At 45.4% G+C, this 16,159-nt stretch overlaps 1 protein-coding gene across 5 annotated transcripts in view; it reads left to right on the top strand.

Moving 5' to 3' along the window:
- The window catches only part of SCAMP4 (secretory carrier membrane protein 4), a 40,625-nt gene extending 31,945 nt beyond the window's left edge, over positions 1-8,680 (top strand). For all 5 annotated transcript variants that reach the window (XM_066574460.1, XM_066574462.1, XM_066574461.1 and 2 more), the window contains 3 exons: positions 393-494; positions 1,735-1,852; positions 8,031-8,680. In XM_066574460.1, the coding sequence (XP_066430557.1) occupies positions 393-494; positions 1,735-1,852; positions 8,031-8,207 (397 nt within the window). In that variant the 3' untranslated portion in view covers positions 8,208-8,680. The remainder of the gene's footprint in view (positions 1-392; positions 495-1,734; positions 1,853-8,030) is intronic.
- Positions 8,681-16,159: the final 7,479 nt, after the last annotated feature.

The raw sequence follows: 16,159 nt of genomic DNA, 5'->3' as shown, positions 1-16,159 counted from the left end.
TATTTGCACATGTAGTACCCCAGTAATACCACTGAGCCACATTCATTGAAGAGATGGCACCACCACCATTCAGCAAGCTTTTTGGGAAAGCTGATTTTCAAGTGATTCAGCTGACCTGATCCGAATCTGTGAATCACCTTTTTTTTTTTTAACCCTGCGGCCGATCACATTGAGCAAACTGAATTGGGGTATAATTTGCAAAAGTGTGCATCTCGGGAACCATCAACTGCTATAGTGTGTACTGGTGAAGCTGATTCAGAGAGGCAACCGCCATGGCTGCACGCGGCTCTTCAGGAGCGCCAACAAATGTCCTGATCTGTATGTAAAACAAACCTCATTCATTCCTCGTCTAACTTCAGGTTTCTGTCTTTTATCCTTCCCGTTTCCCGCAGGTCTGACAGCTCATTCAACTTCATGACTTTCTTCTTCGTGTGCGGAATGCAGTTTGTTCTATCGGTTATCCAAGCCATTGGGATTTCAGGATGGGGTGCCTGGTAAGAGAACGTTGTCCATGTGTCGTCCCGGACCCTATAGCTACATGACGTGAGCCCGCCAAAGTCTCACCCCCCACCCCCTCACCACTAGGAAGTGACTCTTGACCCCTTGAGTCTCGGAGACCATGTCCTATTATTTCATGTCATTTTTGTCCTTAGGGATGTGAAATGTCATTAATGTAGAATGCATGGAGGTATGTTAGATTAGGGCCACCGGCTCGTGGCCCCATCTGTCTCTGTGTCAGCTGCACTTTTAGTTTTTGTTAACCTTAAAGGGGTTGTCCCGCGAAAGCAAGTGGGGTATACACTTCTGTATGGCCATATTAATGCACTTTGTAATGTACATTGTGCATTAATTATGAGCCATACAGAAGTTATTCACTTACCTGCTCCGTTGCTGGCGTCCTCGTCTCCATGGAGCCGTCTAATTTCAGCGTCTAATCGCCCGATTAGACGCGCTTGCGCAGTCCGGTCTTCTCCCTTCTGAATGGGGCCGCTCGTGCCGGAGAGCGGCTCCTCGTAGCTCCGCCCCGTCACGTGTGCCGATTCCAGCCAATCAGGAGGCTGGAATCGGCAATGGAACGCACAGAGCCCACGGTGCACCATGGGAGAAGACCTGCGGTCCACCGTGGGTGAAGATCCCGGCGGCCATCTTCGCAAGGTAAGTAAGAAGTCACCGGAGCGCGGGGATTCGGGTAAGTACTATCCGTTTTTTTTTTAAACCCCTGCATCGGGTTTGTCTCGCGCCGAACGGGGAGGCTATTGAAAAAAAAAACAAAACCCTTTCGGCGCAGGACAACCCCTTTAAACCGTCACTAAGGGCAGGTTCACATGGGCATATGCGTCTTCGTGCGCGCATGAGCATAACGGCTTTTGCTGAACGTACAGTGTTTTGGGGTTTTTTTGCTTTGCATATTTTACTGTACTTTTTGCGCCCATAAGGCGTGGTTATTGCGCGCAGCAAACTAAGGCGCGCTAAATGAAATGACTAATCAGTCTAATGAGTTCCAAAGGTGTTATTGGCATTTTGTGGCATATTGTGAGCACCCCTATTAACTTCTATGGGGACCTTCGGTGTGCAAATGTGTTCACATCTGTATTCTAGTCCAGCAGCCAGGGGCCTGATAAATGGGCCTCATTGATGGCAAGACCAGCGCTGCACTAGCTTTACTATCTGATGACCTTGCATTGAAGGCTGCGAGACCTATAAACGGGGTTTAACCAGCTGTTCCTCTTGCAGCGGTTGGCTGGCGGCGGTGTCCTTCTTCAGCACTAATGTCGGGGCTGCAATAGTGATGCTGTTCCCTGCTGTCATGTTTACCGTCAGCGCGGTGGTGACGGCTCTGGCATTGATCCGGGTAAGTACAAAGCATCAGTGACACCTCGTCACTCTGTAATAAAAGGGTTTATACTTAAATGCTGCCCATTCTGAGAAATATTTAGTATATACACTTATTAACCACTTGCCACCCCGGCCAGTTTTGGCCTATGTGACCGGGCCCGTTGGTCAGATCTGACGTCACTTTGGAATGCCATTTAGATGATTCTCAGACCTTTATTTTTATGTCCGCGGTGGTAGAAGCTTTGTTCTTGGCGGTCCTCTTTAGGTTCAGCCATTACGGGGCTTCTAAGATATGGGAAGATATTCAAAACCACATTTGGGAATGTTAACCCTTTAGATCACAGGAATTGCAACAATATGGAGGTAAAATTTAAAGAATGAAAATCAGGAAAAAAAACTTTCCATTTTTTTTTCTGTGACCCGGCAGGGGTTAATCAGAGAAATCTCCCTATTACACCAATTCTGCAGTTTTTACAAATCTGCATTTGGCCCTAGTGTACAACATGAGTCAAACACTGGCTGCAGAAGTGAAGGAGAGCCTTGTGGATTTTGGAGCCTCCTTCTTATTGGGACCCTTTCCAGGCAGTGTTTAGGTTTGCAAAGGCCTTGAAGTAACAGAGGCACCTAGTATGTTCGGCGGATCACCCCCCATTCCATCCTCCGCCCATGTTAATCCAGAGAAAAGCAAAAAATTGGAAAATTGGCTTCTACCTCATTAAAGGGAAACCATTCCTTCCCGACTCCAGTCTGACAATTGGAATAATCCCCGGATCACCGACCCTCCTGAGTAATCAGCGATATAATATGTAATATTGTAACGCTCAATAAAGCCGTCCAGAACCTCTTATATCGTATCACCGTCACCGCGTCCTCCGGAGGGAGTTCTTTACTGTAAGGCTGCCTTCACACTGGCGTGAAAATTGCACAAGATTTGTGTTTTGCAAGATGCACAGATGGGAACCCCATTCTTTTAAATGGGTTCATACACATTAGCTATTACCCCCCCCCCCCTCCCCTCCAATCCCCGGATAGCACCGTGATGCTATGCGAGAAACAAATCGCGGTATGTTCTATCTAGCTGCGAGATCACGTATAGCAACCCCATTGAAAGCAATGGGAGATCTCCACGACCCTCTTCTGCAGCGGATTCCCTTCATCCGCGAAGTGATGCAGGGCTGTGCTCACATGAAAACGCCTCACATCCACGGGGATTTCACATGTTGGCCAGTACGATATCGGGCCGTGAATCACAGCCCACGAGGGCTCCTTCATACTGGCGAGTGCGATAAGAGCCGTGAGACTGCGGAACTCTCTGCCTACGTCGGGGCAGAAACCTTTTTTCCTCTAGACGGAGGGGGTGCCCCCTTATTACCGTCAGTCCCGGGTATAAATCTACTAGACAGAGTGGCTACAAAGAGCGTCTCTTAGTATGAAGATCCCGCCGTATCCTTGAGTTACACGGACGACAAACTGCTTTAATTAGGAATCGTGTAATACTTCATTTACCCCTGTGATGGCGCTGTAGAGAAACTGAGCACTTGTTGCTATGTTCATCCGCAGATTACAGCCAATCACTGTGGGTCCTAAGAGTGGAAATAACTTTAACCTGTTCCGCCTCTGAGTGTAACTGTACACCATGGCTGGGGAGCGGCTCCGGCGAGTGAGCATACTTATGTTGTGGGCACACTAAATACTGTAAGAAAAAAAACTAGAAAATGGAGCCAAAGGGGTCAAAAAAGGCAGATAAACCCCAAAATGGTGCCAGTAAAAAGTACAGCTCATTGCACAAAAACCCTCATAAGCGGTTAATCTAATTATATTAAGGGGACTTTTCCTATAAAAACTATTTTTTATAAATGCCGACAATCTTTAACCCCTTGAGTGGCACGCCCGGAAATTTTCCGGGACGAGCTCCACTGCTCATAGTGACATAGCCCGGAAGATTTCCGGGCTATGTATCACTATGGGAGCTGCAGAGCACAATGCCACAAGCTGTGACAGTGTGCTCTGCCTGCACAGACCCACACAGAGCAGTGCAAGGGCTTTGAAAAACCAGCAGAAGATATTGCCGACATGTCGGCAATGTCCTGCTTTGTTTACAAGTTGCCATAGAGACCATCGGCTTCTCAGAAGCAAGCCAATGGTCTCTGTGGCAGGGAGAGCTTGGTGCTTGGCTGTCAGAGGACAGCTAGGTACCTGCTCTTACAGCAGAGATCAGAGAAAACCTCCGATCTCTGCTGTGTTAACCCTTTACATGCTGCAGTCACATAGACTCCAGCATGTAAAGGGTTGTCACTGCAGCATGTAAAGGGCTGTCACCATCGGACCCCCGGAATGTGATCAGGGGTCCTGATGGGTCCCTGTGGAAGTCCCCTAAAGGGACAAAAAAAAAAATTAAAAAAAAAAAAAAAAAAAAAGTTAAAAAATTATTAAAAAAATAAAAAAACACTTGTCTCCCTTTACTTTGTAAAAAATCAAAAATACAATCACACATGTGGTATCCATGCGTCGTAATGACCCAGAGAAGGAAGTTAATACATTATTTAACCCCTTAATGACATGGCCCCTTTTTTTCTTTTTTCCCCATTTCTTTTTTTCCTCCCCCCTGTTTAAAAAATCACAACTTGTCCCGCAAAAAACAAGCCCTCATATGGCCATGTCAATGGAAAAATGAAAAAGTTATGGCTCTTGAGACGCAACTGCAAAACTAGTTGAAATTCAATGATTAGACCATTTTAAAAAACCTGCCCTGGTGGGCACGACAGGGTGGTAGGAAACCCGCCACTCAAGGGGTTAAAGGGTTAAATAAAAGGTATAAATAAGCAGAAATATGTTTTCATTCATTTGTGCCATGATCAGGCTGGGAGTAGTGGGACCTCTTACTTTGGAGGACGCACGCCGCGTCTTTACACAAGGTTTTCCCATTGAGGTCAAAGCTGAAAAAAGGACACAATGCGTGATATCTGTCCCAGGTCCGTGCTGCCCGAGGTTTGGATAGCATGAACCCGGAGACAGGTTCCCTATAAGCCATTAAAACCCTATGGTTAACCGGGTGGGAAAATTCAAAAACAACTGAGCAAAGTGGCCTCAATTATCAGGTTAGTCATGCTGAGTCCTTTTCTCCGCACTATGATCATTGGGCTTAGGAAGGAGGGGGATGGGTGGTGGGTTGTATCATTTGGCGTGTACCTCACATCATTGCCCACTCAGCAGTATGGCCGGGCTGTCTTGGTGGCGCTAAACCCGGACCAACAGTTCTCAACTTTAAATGTTGTCCTTAATAGTAATTGTTACTGTTCTCCACAGTTCTCCTCTTGCTTGGTGATTTCTCATCCGCTTTCTGTCCACAACTGATGGGGACTAGCCATCATGGCTACCATATAATTGGTTATACATATGAGAACCCCATTTGTCATGTCTTGTCACAGCTGGGTACATGATAGACCCACCTTAAGTAGATGGTGAGAATGGCCGGGCTGTCACTGTAGTGGACGGATGCGCACATCAGTATATCGGAATCTCTCTGCCTGTTTATAATGGACTTTATTTTTACTGGGAAAATAAAATATTTGTTTAAAAAAACCCCAACAAAACCTTCTGGTAATCTTAACGCAACAAGACCCATCGCCAACAACTGAAAGGGTAAGCAAACTGGAGCAACAACGTAGCCTGGGTGCATACGGATCTAGTAGCAGAGTTTAAAGTTGAGCCTTAATGCATTGCTAAGAAACCCTTCAAACATTGAAAGTGGGGGGGGGGGGGAGTTTTCTTGTCCTTCTCTGTGCTGGAGGTCCTTCTTGCCAAGTGGAGCCGCAGAGCAAAAGGAAGCTCTGAATTTAATTACAATGGGGCAATTGTTTAGATACTTTCTTAATTGTGGACCGATCAAGGCCCATTTAGACACAACGATTATCGCTTAAAGGCAATCTTTTGAGCGATAATCGTTGTGTGCATTTATGCGCTCCGAGAACTGCTGTGTTCTCAGAGAGCTCAGCTGGTATACAGCTGAGCGCTCAAAGCAGGGTATGCAGAACACAGCTGGAGCGCTGTCTTCTTCATACTCCTGCTGTGTTCTCCTAGAGGGATACCAGCTGAAACAATAGTATCAGCGGTATCCTGCTGAGAACTCAGCACACAGTGTTAATAAGGCTCATCGTTGTCTTTCTGCTAGCTGAAAGACAACGATGAGCGAATCGTTAATGAAAACTGCACAATGGCCGCGCGTTTAGACACAACGATTATCGCTCAAAAGATGGCTTTTGTGCGAATTTTGAGCAAGAATCGTTGGGTCTAAATGGGGTATTAGAATTAGACTAAAATGCATCAATATAGCGCAGTGGCTCATAGGCTGAATTACTAATGTGGCACATCTTTGAACCCCACTTTTATACCTCATCTTTGGTTGTCTTGCTTGAAACTTTTTTTTTTTTTTTGCACCAAAATTTTGCTGCTCTTTAAGCCATGCTGAATCGCTGAGCTGTCATTGGCTGCTGCAGCCTGTAAACAGTATGTCCGGGGAGACCCAGAGCGGCGGTGATGGACAGCGGGGAGCTAGCAGAGGGAAATATTAGCTTGTCACTTTTTTATATAGGCAGCCTGTTTAGGGGGTATATGGAATAAGTCAGACGACCCCTTTAACACAAAAGGACTTTTTGTGGATTAATGATATTTTAACCCCTTAGTGACGGCCCTATCGTAAAACTACGTCCTGCTGTTGCAGGACGTGTATGGAGGGAGGTAGCGGCGCTATCTCCCTCCATACAGCGCGGGCATCAGCTGTTTATTACAGCTGACACCCGCGGGCAATAGCTGCGCTCTGCATTTAAATCCCCTGAACGCTGTTCGGGGGTCCCGCACGGCCCCCCCGCGGTGAGAGCGGGGGAGCCGTGCAGGTGTCATGGCAGCCGGGGGCCTAATGAATGGCCCCAGGGCTGCCTTAGCAGACTGCCTATCAAGCCATCCACACAGGGTGGCTTGAAAGACTGCCTGTAAAAAAGCAGTATGACGTAATGCTATAGCATTACGTCATACTGCAGGAGCGATCAAAGTATCGCATGTTAAAGTCCGCCAGGGGGACTTCAAAGTAATGTAAAAAAAATAATCAATAAAGTTTTTTTAATTGTTAAAAAAAAAAAAAGTTATAAAAGTTTAAATCACCCCCCCCTTTTGCCATATCCATTATTAAAAAATCAAAATCCTAAAATAAAAATATGTATTTGGTATCGCCGCGTCCGTAAAAGTCCGATCTATCAAAGTAGCGCATTATTTTTCCCGCACGGTGAACGTCGTCTGAAAAAAAAAAAAAGAGCGCCTGAAATACACTTTTATTAGTTACCCTGTCTCCCAGAAAAAACGCAATAAAAAGCGATCAAAAAGTCGTATGTATTCCAAATTGATACTATCGGAAACTTCAGGACATCCTGCAAAAAATGAGCCCTTGCTCAACTACGTCGACGGAAAAATAAAAAAGTTATTGCGCGCAAAAGATGCAGCAGAAAATAATTGAAAAAAATTAAATATCTTAAAGAAAATACAAGTACTACAGCAAAAAAAATACTATACAAGTTTGGTATCGTAGTAATCGTACTGACCCATAGAATAAAAATATCAGGTCGCTTTTGTTGCAGTTTGTGCGCCGTAGAAACAGGATGCACCGAAAGATGGCGGAATGTCGTTTTTTTTTCCATTTCTCTCCGCTAAGAATTTTTAAAAAGTTTTTCAGTAAATTATATGGCACAATAAATAGTGCCACTGAAAAATACAACTCGTCCCGCAACAAACAAGCCCTCATACAGCGACGTAGATGGATAAATAAAGGAGCTACGATTTTTTAAAAGGGAGTAGGAAAAAACAGAAATGGAAAAAAGCAAAAAAGCTCCGTCACTAAGGGGTTAAAGAAAAAACCAAGTTGTGGGAAGGAGGTGCCGACTAAACCTCTTCCCACTGAGTGTTTTTAGGGTGGTTTCTGCACCAAAATGTCTGTCTTTTTAGCATCCAATTGATTACATGGATTTTTCCGCATAGTGGTAGAAAAATGACCTGTCCGTTCTTGTCACGGTGGCCACACGTGGGCAGCTGCATCACTAAATGCAAGTCCTTGACAGACGTGAGGCTCACCGTTTACGTGAAGAGGCTCTTGGGATTTTTCAGCCAATTCAGTGAGATAACGAACTTGTTTGTTGTTTTCTGACCAGGTACACAGGTTGTATAGAGGGGCAGGCGGAAGCTTCCAGAAAGCCCAGGAAGAGTGGCATAACGGGACATGGAAAAGTGCACCGAGCCATGAAGACCGGTACGGTAATCTAACGGGACCGACTCTTCCCCAGTACCCAACAGTCCCAAGCTATCCCGCGGGAGGACAATGGCCGTAGCCTCCAGACCTGATGAGAACACACCTAAATCACTCGCTCTAATCCTATTAAAACGTTGTTTACAGCTCAGCATTTGCCACATATGAACCTCTCAAATGGGACTCAAAAATATCAATTTGCACTGATCCTGTTTTCGTTAAAATGGATTTCCTACTTGCCTGATAACAACCAGTATACAACTGCTATCCCGGATGTACAGTGTCAACTTTTATAAACATTCCAAAATTAACGCTAAATATGGAAATACATTTTCTAATATCAAATTAAAATCTATGCTCGAAACACTTTTTTTTTTCACCTCTTGTTTTGAGGGCATTTTTTTCATTATGACATTTTCAAGATGGTCGTCTGCTGCGTGTGCCATATCTGAGTGCCTTAATAGAGATGCTTGCCGGAATCATCTGTAACATGCTTAATTTTTGGACTTGCAGACATCAGAATTGACTTGTTGAAATAAACTATTGGAAAACTTGTACCGTTCTGTTGCCCACGCTGGTTTTAATCAAAATACTAACGACCACCTGTCCATCCGTGAGTTACATGCTCCGTTCCTGATCACATGATTGACGTCATCACAGGTCCTTTATCCCTGTGCACATTACGGGTGGGCTACATCTCCTAAAAAAACCCCGTGGCCTCAGTTGCTATGGAATACTAACAACCACCTATCTGACATAGTCACTCACTTAGTTACATGTAAAGATGCCACCATCGTGGGATCAGTCACCGGGGCTCTGAGCTCTGCCACTGATCACATGAAGGCAATGTCATCACAGGTCCTAAGCCATTCGGACCCTGACAGCAGCCGTGTGCTTACAGGACTTGTGGTGATGCCACCATCATGTGATCAGTCACCTGGGCTCTCCCCTCTGCCCCTGATCACATGACTATGTCATCACAGGTCCTTCCCATTATTAAAAACCTGCAGAGCCAGACAGCAGCCGTGTGCTTACAGCACCTGTGATTATGTTGGTCATGTGATCACCTGTGTAGAAGTCGTCCAGGGTCACATGACCAGGGGGTGATCAGTGTGTGCAGGATGGAAAATGTGTGTGTGACGTGCATGTAGCAGAGCTGTGTGTGTGACACGTGCATGTAGCAGAGCTGTGTGGTGCATTGCGCCACCAGAAACTCCAGTACTATAATTTCCTAATTACTAGTCTCTTCATATCAAGCAACCTGTAAATGATGGCATACAAGAGTGATATGCAGAGATGAGCTATATCAGTCTATGTAGTAGTTGAGATACTAAGGACTACAACTGTATATAAATGCATCATATGTGGGGTAAATAGAGAACCTCAGTGTAATACCATACAAGTGATGGATAAATTCGGGCCCTGTGACCAGTTCTGCTTCTACGCACACGTCTATTATCACATGTGAAGGAGTGGATGCGGCTGCTTCTCAGTTTTCAAAACACTAGGTTTGATATCCATTGAAGATCAATAGAATTAAGGGGTTCTCAGCTCTAACTCGCCTCGCTCATGGACACCGCGCATTATATGACCTATTCTCATAAATGAAACACACGACAATCGGACCTGCCTTGATTCTTCTGTCTTGCACCATTGGTGCGAGAGAAAAAACACCCGTGTCAGTAAACGTACAGAACTCGCAAGGTTTTGACGCCCGTGTGAATAAGCCCTTCGTGCCTGTGAATCAATCTCACCCGCTTTGATGCAAATGAAATTGACAACATGGGAACTGGAGAGCAAATAAAGTAGTGTGCTACACGACCAGAAATGAAGCCAAAATCCACGCCGTACAGAAGTCTTTAATGTACGAAAAACAGACAGATCGGTTAAACATTTAAAGCCACAAATATTCACAAGTTGTTGCATCAATGTGTGCAAACAGCTAACACTCAGGTGCTGAAGGTTACTCCTCTCTCCTTGTCCTTCCAGATCGTCCTCTCTAGTTTGGCTAGTGTCCTGATCACTAATGGTAGGCAATACCTGCAGCCCAATCAGGTTGCACAAGTAGTCTTCCTCCTCCAGGATGGCCTTCACAAGATTTGTTGTGTCTCCCAGCAGAGCCTTAAGAGCATGGAGCAGGTACCAGGACATGGGCTGTTACATGAGAAGAGCTGGAAGCGCCATAGCAAGGTATCAACCCAACAGAAGGACCGGTATCTGCTCCTTTGTGCAAGGATAAACACTACCAGAGCCAAATAAAGTGACCTCCATCAGGCTGTTGCCCAGCTTGAGGCCTAGTGCAACCTACCCAGCCACGGGCTGGATAACGTCCGGAAGCCGTGTGATTGCTACCGCTCACCCACTCTCTTCCGCCCACTATGGGTCTTTCTGACCACTGGTGGTCTATAGAGCGGGTTCTGCCAGACACAGAGTGGCGCTACTGAGTGCAAGATCCGAGGGCAGGAGACTGCAGCAACCCTGGACCACGCTGTGGTCCTCATACAGGAGACCTCCAGAGGATAGAGGAGAGGAAGTGGCGTGGATGCTTCCTAGAGGCAGCAGCATCCATACTACCCAGGAGAGGGTGAGTGTAGTGGACTAGCTACACTGAAACACTAGATAAGGAAAACCCATAGGGGTTGCACTCACCCAAACCCACCCTGACTTGCCAAGCAGCTCACCTAGCCAAACTACAAGAAGAGGAGCCCCATCTAATAGAATATGGCCCACTTGGAGAGAGAGGGCGAAAAGGAAAGAGCGAGAAGCACCTCTTAACCTCTACTGCCACCTAGTGGTCTAACACAATATAACACTCTGCAGTTGAAGAAAAGAGGATCACCCATCTCTCATTGAGATTAGAATGTTAAAATGACTATTCAATAGATAAAAGTATCAACACTTGGATCCACCCTGCTGATATGTAGTCAGGAGAGCAGCTGCACAATTTATAAATTAAAACTGATTCTGTGACCCGCAGAGTTATGACACTGGCGAAATTATGCTTGCAACCAGCACCTTGTAGAGGACAAACTCCAGAAGGGAGCCTTCCTTTTCTTCTCATTCACCTGTTTACTTTTCCCACCAACCAAAATCGAGTAAACATATCTCAAGTCTCGCAACAACTAGCGAGCAATCTTCTAAAATTCTACCAATGCCTGTTCCTTTTGACGACTCTCACTCTTCGGTCAAGGATATTTTCTTTCCACTGAAGTCCACCTTCGCCAGTCCAAAAGAGAACAATGCATCTACTACCCCATCTGATACGCTACTACGGTATGCCAAATACAGATGATGCTACAATCAGAACTCTCCAAGACATCAGCTGACATAACGGACAAACTCACGCAGTACATCAGGGAACTAGGCCACCGTGCGTCGGCACTGGAGGAGCAAATGGATAATGCCACAACGGTGCTGGAATCACATGCAGAAGAGGTAGAACAACTACATGAGAAAATCCAGTTCCTGCATAGCAGATTAGAAGACACAGAGAATAGAGCCCATAGAGAACGTTCCCGGGAGGTCTTGTATGCGCAGATTATCAAAAATCTGCAGTTAACCATAACCGCCTTATTCCAAGAGCTATGTCCCAACATTCCAATAGAAAGATTGGAAATAGACAGAATCCATAAAGCCCTAAATGCCTGAAAACTGAATGGCTCTCCTGGAGATATAGTGTTGAAGCTGCATTACCACCGCACCAAAGAACAAATTTTACAGGCAGCCCGCTCGTCTTCTAGGTTGACCTTCCAAGGACATAATTACCAACTATTTCCAGATTTGGCCCCTTTAACCTTGGCAAAACGCAGAGCTCTGAAACCATACTTGGGAATTCTGCACCAAAAATGGATCCAATATCGTTGGGGCTTCCCATTCAAACCAATACCAGGATAAACCCACACCATTTTGTCCCCTGAAGGAGCATGGCGGCGTTTCAGAGTTGCAGTTCAAACGCCCTTCCAATTGGACACTATGACTACTCGTCAGACTCCTGCCCTAAGAGCTTTCCTCGTCGGTGTGGTTGTGATGCAACCTCCCGGAAATTGACAACTTCTATTCGAACAGTCAACTAAAATTATAACGATCATTGTTGTTGTTTAGCGCGATACGAAAAAATGATGTTTACTTGTTGGCCATTCTCCTCTTGCCTTCTCTTTCCCCCATCGCTCCCTTTCACATCTCTCGCAGATTCACATCCATGGTGAAAAGGATTTAATTGCCTTAAAGCCATGGAGAAATGGCATGAAGACTCATATCCCACAGCATACAAGGATTTAACTCCCCTCAAAAACACTCCAAAGCCTTCAACTACTATAATATACATGCGGACATCCTCTGATTACAGGCAACCCACTTCTCTAATAACTCCTCTCCCCGTTATCCACCTTCTACTTAGCAGCAGCCCCAACCAAAACTAAAGGAGTCACCATTTGAGTTAGTAAATCCGCTCCATTCTCTCTAGTAGTGGACTCTGAAGGCCGCTGCCTACTCCTCATTGGTAACATTCAAGACATACCGGTGACTATAGTACCATACTAAGCCCCAAACACCAGACAGATCCCATTCCTATCTAACCTCCTTAAACTAAGTGAAACCAATAAAACAAGGCCCTGCACTCAAACTGCATACTAAAGCCAAATATGGCTAGAAACCCGGCCACTCTGATATCCCCGCTACCACAACACTCGATGGCAGGTCCTTTAGAACATTACTTTCCCAATCCCGCTTAGTTGGCGCCTGGCATGAACTACACCCACGCACCAAAGATTTTACCCATTTCTAAGCTCCTCACCTTCTATACCCAAGAATAGATAACATTGTATCATCGGCTTCTTCTCTACCACAGACACTCTAAAATCTTATCGGTTTCCTGGTCAGATCGCTCCCCAATTTCCATTTGGGATAACTCTCTAATATCTAAACCCACAAACCTACTGTGGTCCCTGAATGACTCCCCAAAATGATGACCTCCCTCAAATTCCAATGGAATCTTTTGAACTCAACAGCCCTTCAGTCTCCTCTCTTATCTCGCTATGGGAAGCGCATCCAGTAGTTCCCTGAGGATTCGCCGGAGGATCCAACGCAGACGTGAAACAGATTTAATTCACATAAGGCCTGCCGCTAATTAAAGCAAAATGGTATTTATAAATAATAGATTGAAAGCTCCTACATTATAGAACAGGCAACCATTTCTCTAGAGTTTTTTCCAATTATGTCCAGTAGGTGGCATCATTCTCCTAGTGAAAAGGCTTATGAATTTTTCGCTTACCCTCCTTAAACTGGGTTTCCCAACTTAATAAAAATGTAACCCCTCAGTGACGGCCAATATGCCTTTTTTCGGCAGTTCTTAATAAGCTTTTAACCTGCACATACATCTTATTAAGGCAATGGCTTGGCCGACTATTGACAGCCAGGCTCCTGCTCTAACAGCCAAGAGGAGACACCTGAGATCCCGCCACTTTAACCCTTTACATGCCAAAGTCAAAAGCAACTACAGCAACATTTAAGCAGAAAAACAAGCCCTCATCCGCAATGATGTGTTGCCCGCAGCCCATACGCAATGGGCGCTATCTCACGTATATACGCAACAAAATAGAACACGCTGCATTCTATTTTGTGCTCATGTATTACACAATTCCCCTGCGCTAAAGTGAGTGGAACTGCGTAAGGCAATGTAATTGATTGCCTGCGAGTTCCTGCGTATCATGTGGGTGTACATATAATACGGGGTAAACATGCTGTCATGTGAGCCCGACCTAAGCAGTTCAACGGCGCCCATGGCTCTCATGGTCTGCATTTATAGCGGAAGCCCGGTGACCACTAAAGCATCTGTTCACCTGGAATCACTCACATCCTGAGCACCAAACCACCCGGAGTTGGGGACTGACCAGGGGCGTACCTAAAAGCTCAGGGGCCCGGGTGCAAAAGTTCAGCTCGGGGGCCTCTACCACCCATACCCATACCCAGATCGTGCTGCATACATGATCTGCCCTTTGGTATAATCTTTCCAAACACGACGCATTTCCTGCACTACACGAAAATTTGTTTGTAGCCCCGCAGGTCGCTCTCACACACAGACCGCTTTTTACCATTATTAGCATGGCGTCCCGAGTGCCGTACTAACCACGGTACAACACTCCCATTAATTTTAACACTCACCTGCGCTTGCAGGTGGTGTTCCTAACGCCGTGATTTTCGAGCGCTGTCTGTTCTATTTTTGCGTTTCTATGGTTTTTAACCCATCACAGTGATGGGGTGCATTAAACGCGCTGTCAAACGCTGTAACCTGTGTTCAAAAACGCAGTACGAAATTCTGGTAAAAATCCCACAATTTCAAGCTGCATTTTCTGAACGTACGTGTGAGAGCGGCCTCAGGGGGGCGCATGTGTTCGCACTTTAGAAAATTAAGAAATTAAAAACATATAAAAAACCTGCATGCAGTATTTAAAGACCGCGTATGTTACTATGAAACTGCAGACACAATTAAGAACTGCGTGCGGTTGTGATGCGTTTTTTAATTGTGTGTAAAGTGTGAAATTATAAGTAAATACAGGGAGATGTACAACTTATATCAGAAAGATAGATAGAGAAAGATAAGTACATACGTATACACACACACACACACACACACACACGTTGTACACATATATATATATATATATATATATATATATATATATATATGTAGACACATACCCCGGGGGGCCCGGACCACCTCTCCGTGTGACAGCAGCAGGACAAGTAGACACAGCATCACTGTGCTCAAGTCCCTACCGGCCCGTGTGGCTGTCTCCCTCCTCCTCCCCCCCTGCTCTTCTGTGCTTCCCCTCAGGCTGGCCACACAGCCTGCCACGTGATCGGTGCTGCAGACAGAGCAATCAGCCAGTAATGCACTGAATGTGCATATGTATGTAGTGGAGGGCGGCCTCTGGGCCCCCTCAGCGCAGGGGCCGGGTCACCACTGCGACCCCAGATAGTACACCTATGGGATTGACACTACAGCATCTCATTGGCTACAGCAGTCACCTAACTACGGCTGTAAACAGAGCAGGAGAGCTGTGGGTGCCTTGCCCTGCTTACCAGGGGGAGGAGAGAGGAGTATTGCTTCTTTTGGTGTTTTAGGTCATGGCCATGGTTTACATATTATATTAATAAATGTATATAAGAAATGTATAAAGAAAAGGACAAAAATATGTAAGAGACAATCATAATATATAGGAAAAATAAAATGAACATTATAGGATACACTATGATAGATGTGGAGGTTGTTGGAGTCCATAAACGGTATCAGACATTTCATTCAGCCAATCCGGTTGCAGTGTTTGTAATCACGGAATCCAGTGACTGTTTTACATAAACCTTCTACATATTCAAATATCAGAAATAAAATCAATGGCAGGTTTCATGGATCGCACTGTGTCATGACAATATATTCTATTCCTGTTGATTTAACCCCTTAAGGACCAGACACTTTTAGGGATTTTACTAGAGATGAGCGAACGTACTCGGTAAAGCACTACTCGTCCGAGTAATCTGCTTTATCCGAGTACCTCCCCGCTTGTCCTGAAAGATTCGGGGAGCGCCGCTGCTGACAGGTGAGTTGCAGGGGAGAGCGGGCGGGAGAGAAGGAGAGAGAGATCTCCCCTCCGTTCCTCCCCGCTCTCCCCTGCAGCTCCCCGCTCCGCGGCGCTCCCCGAATCTTTCAGGACGAGCGGGGAGGTACTCGGATAAAGCACATTACTCGGACGAGTAGTGCTTTACCGAGTATGTTCGCTCATCTCTAGATTTTCCCCATGTGGTTATTTTACTGCCCTATTTTGTTTCCTTCAGCTACCAAAATTATTTTTGCTGCGATTTTTTTCCGTGACATACTGTATAGGGCGATTTTTTAATGTCTTTTTTTACTGACTTTTCTTTCCCATTTTGTTGTTTTATTGGGGGTAAAAAGCTAAAAACAAAATGATTTAAGATTTATAGGTTTGTGGTTTTTTTTAATTGGCTGGATGATGAGTTTATGTTGAGTGAATACCCCTG

This window comes from Eleutherodactylus coqui, chromosome 7, assembly GCF_035609145.1.
Source record: "Eleutherodactylus coqui strain aEleCoq1 chromosome 7, aEleCoq1.hap1, whole genome shotgun sequence".
NCBI classification, from domain to species: Eukaryota; Metazoa; Chordata; class Amphibia; order Anura; family Eleutherodactylidae; genus Eleutherodactylus; species Eleutherodactylus coqui.
This window is presented reverse-complemented; position numbering and strand designations above follow the sequence as displayed.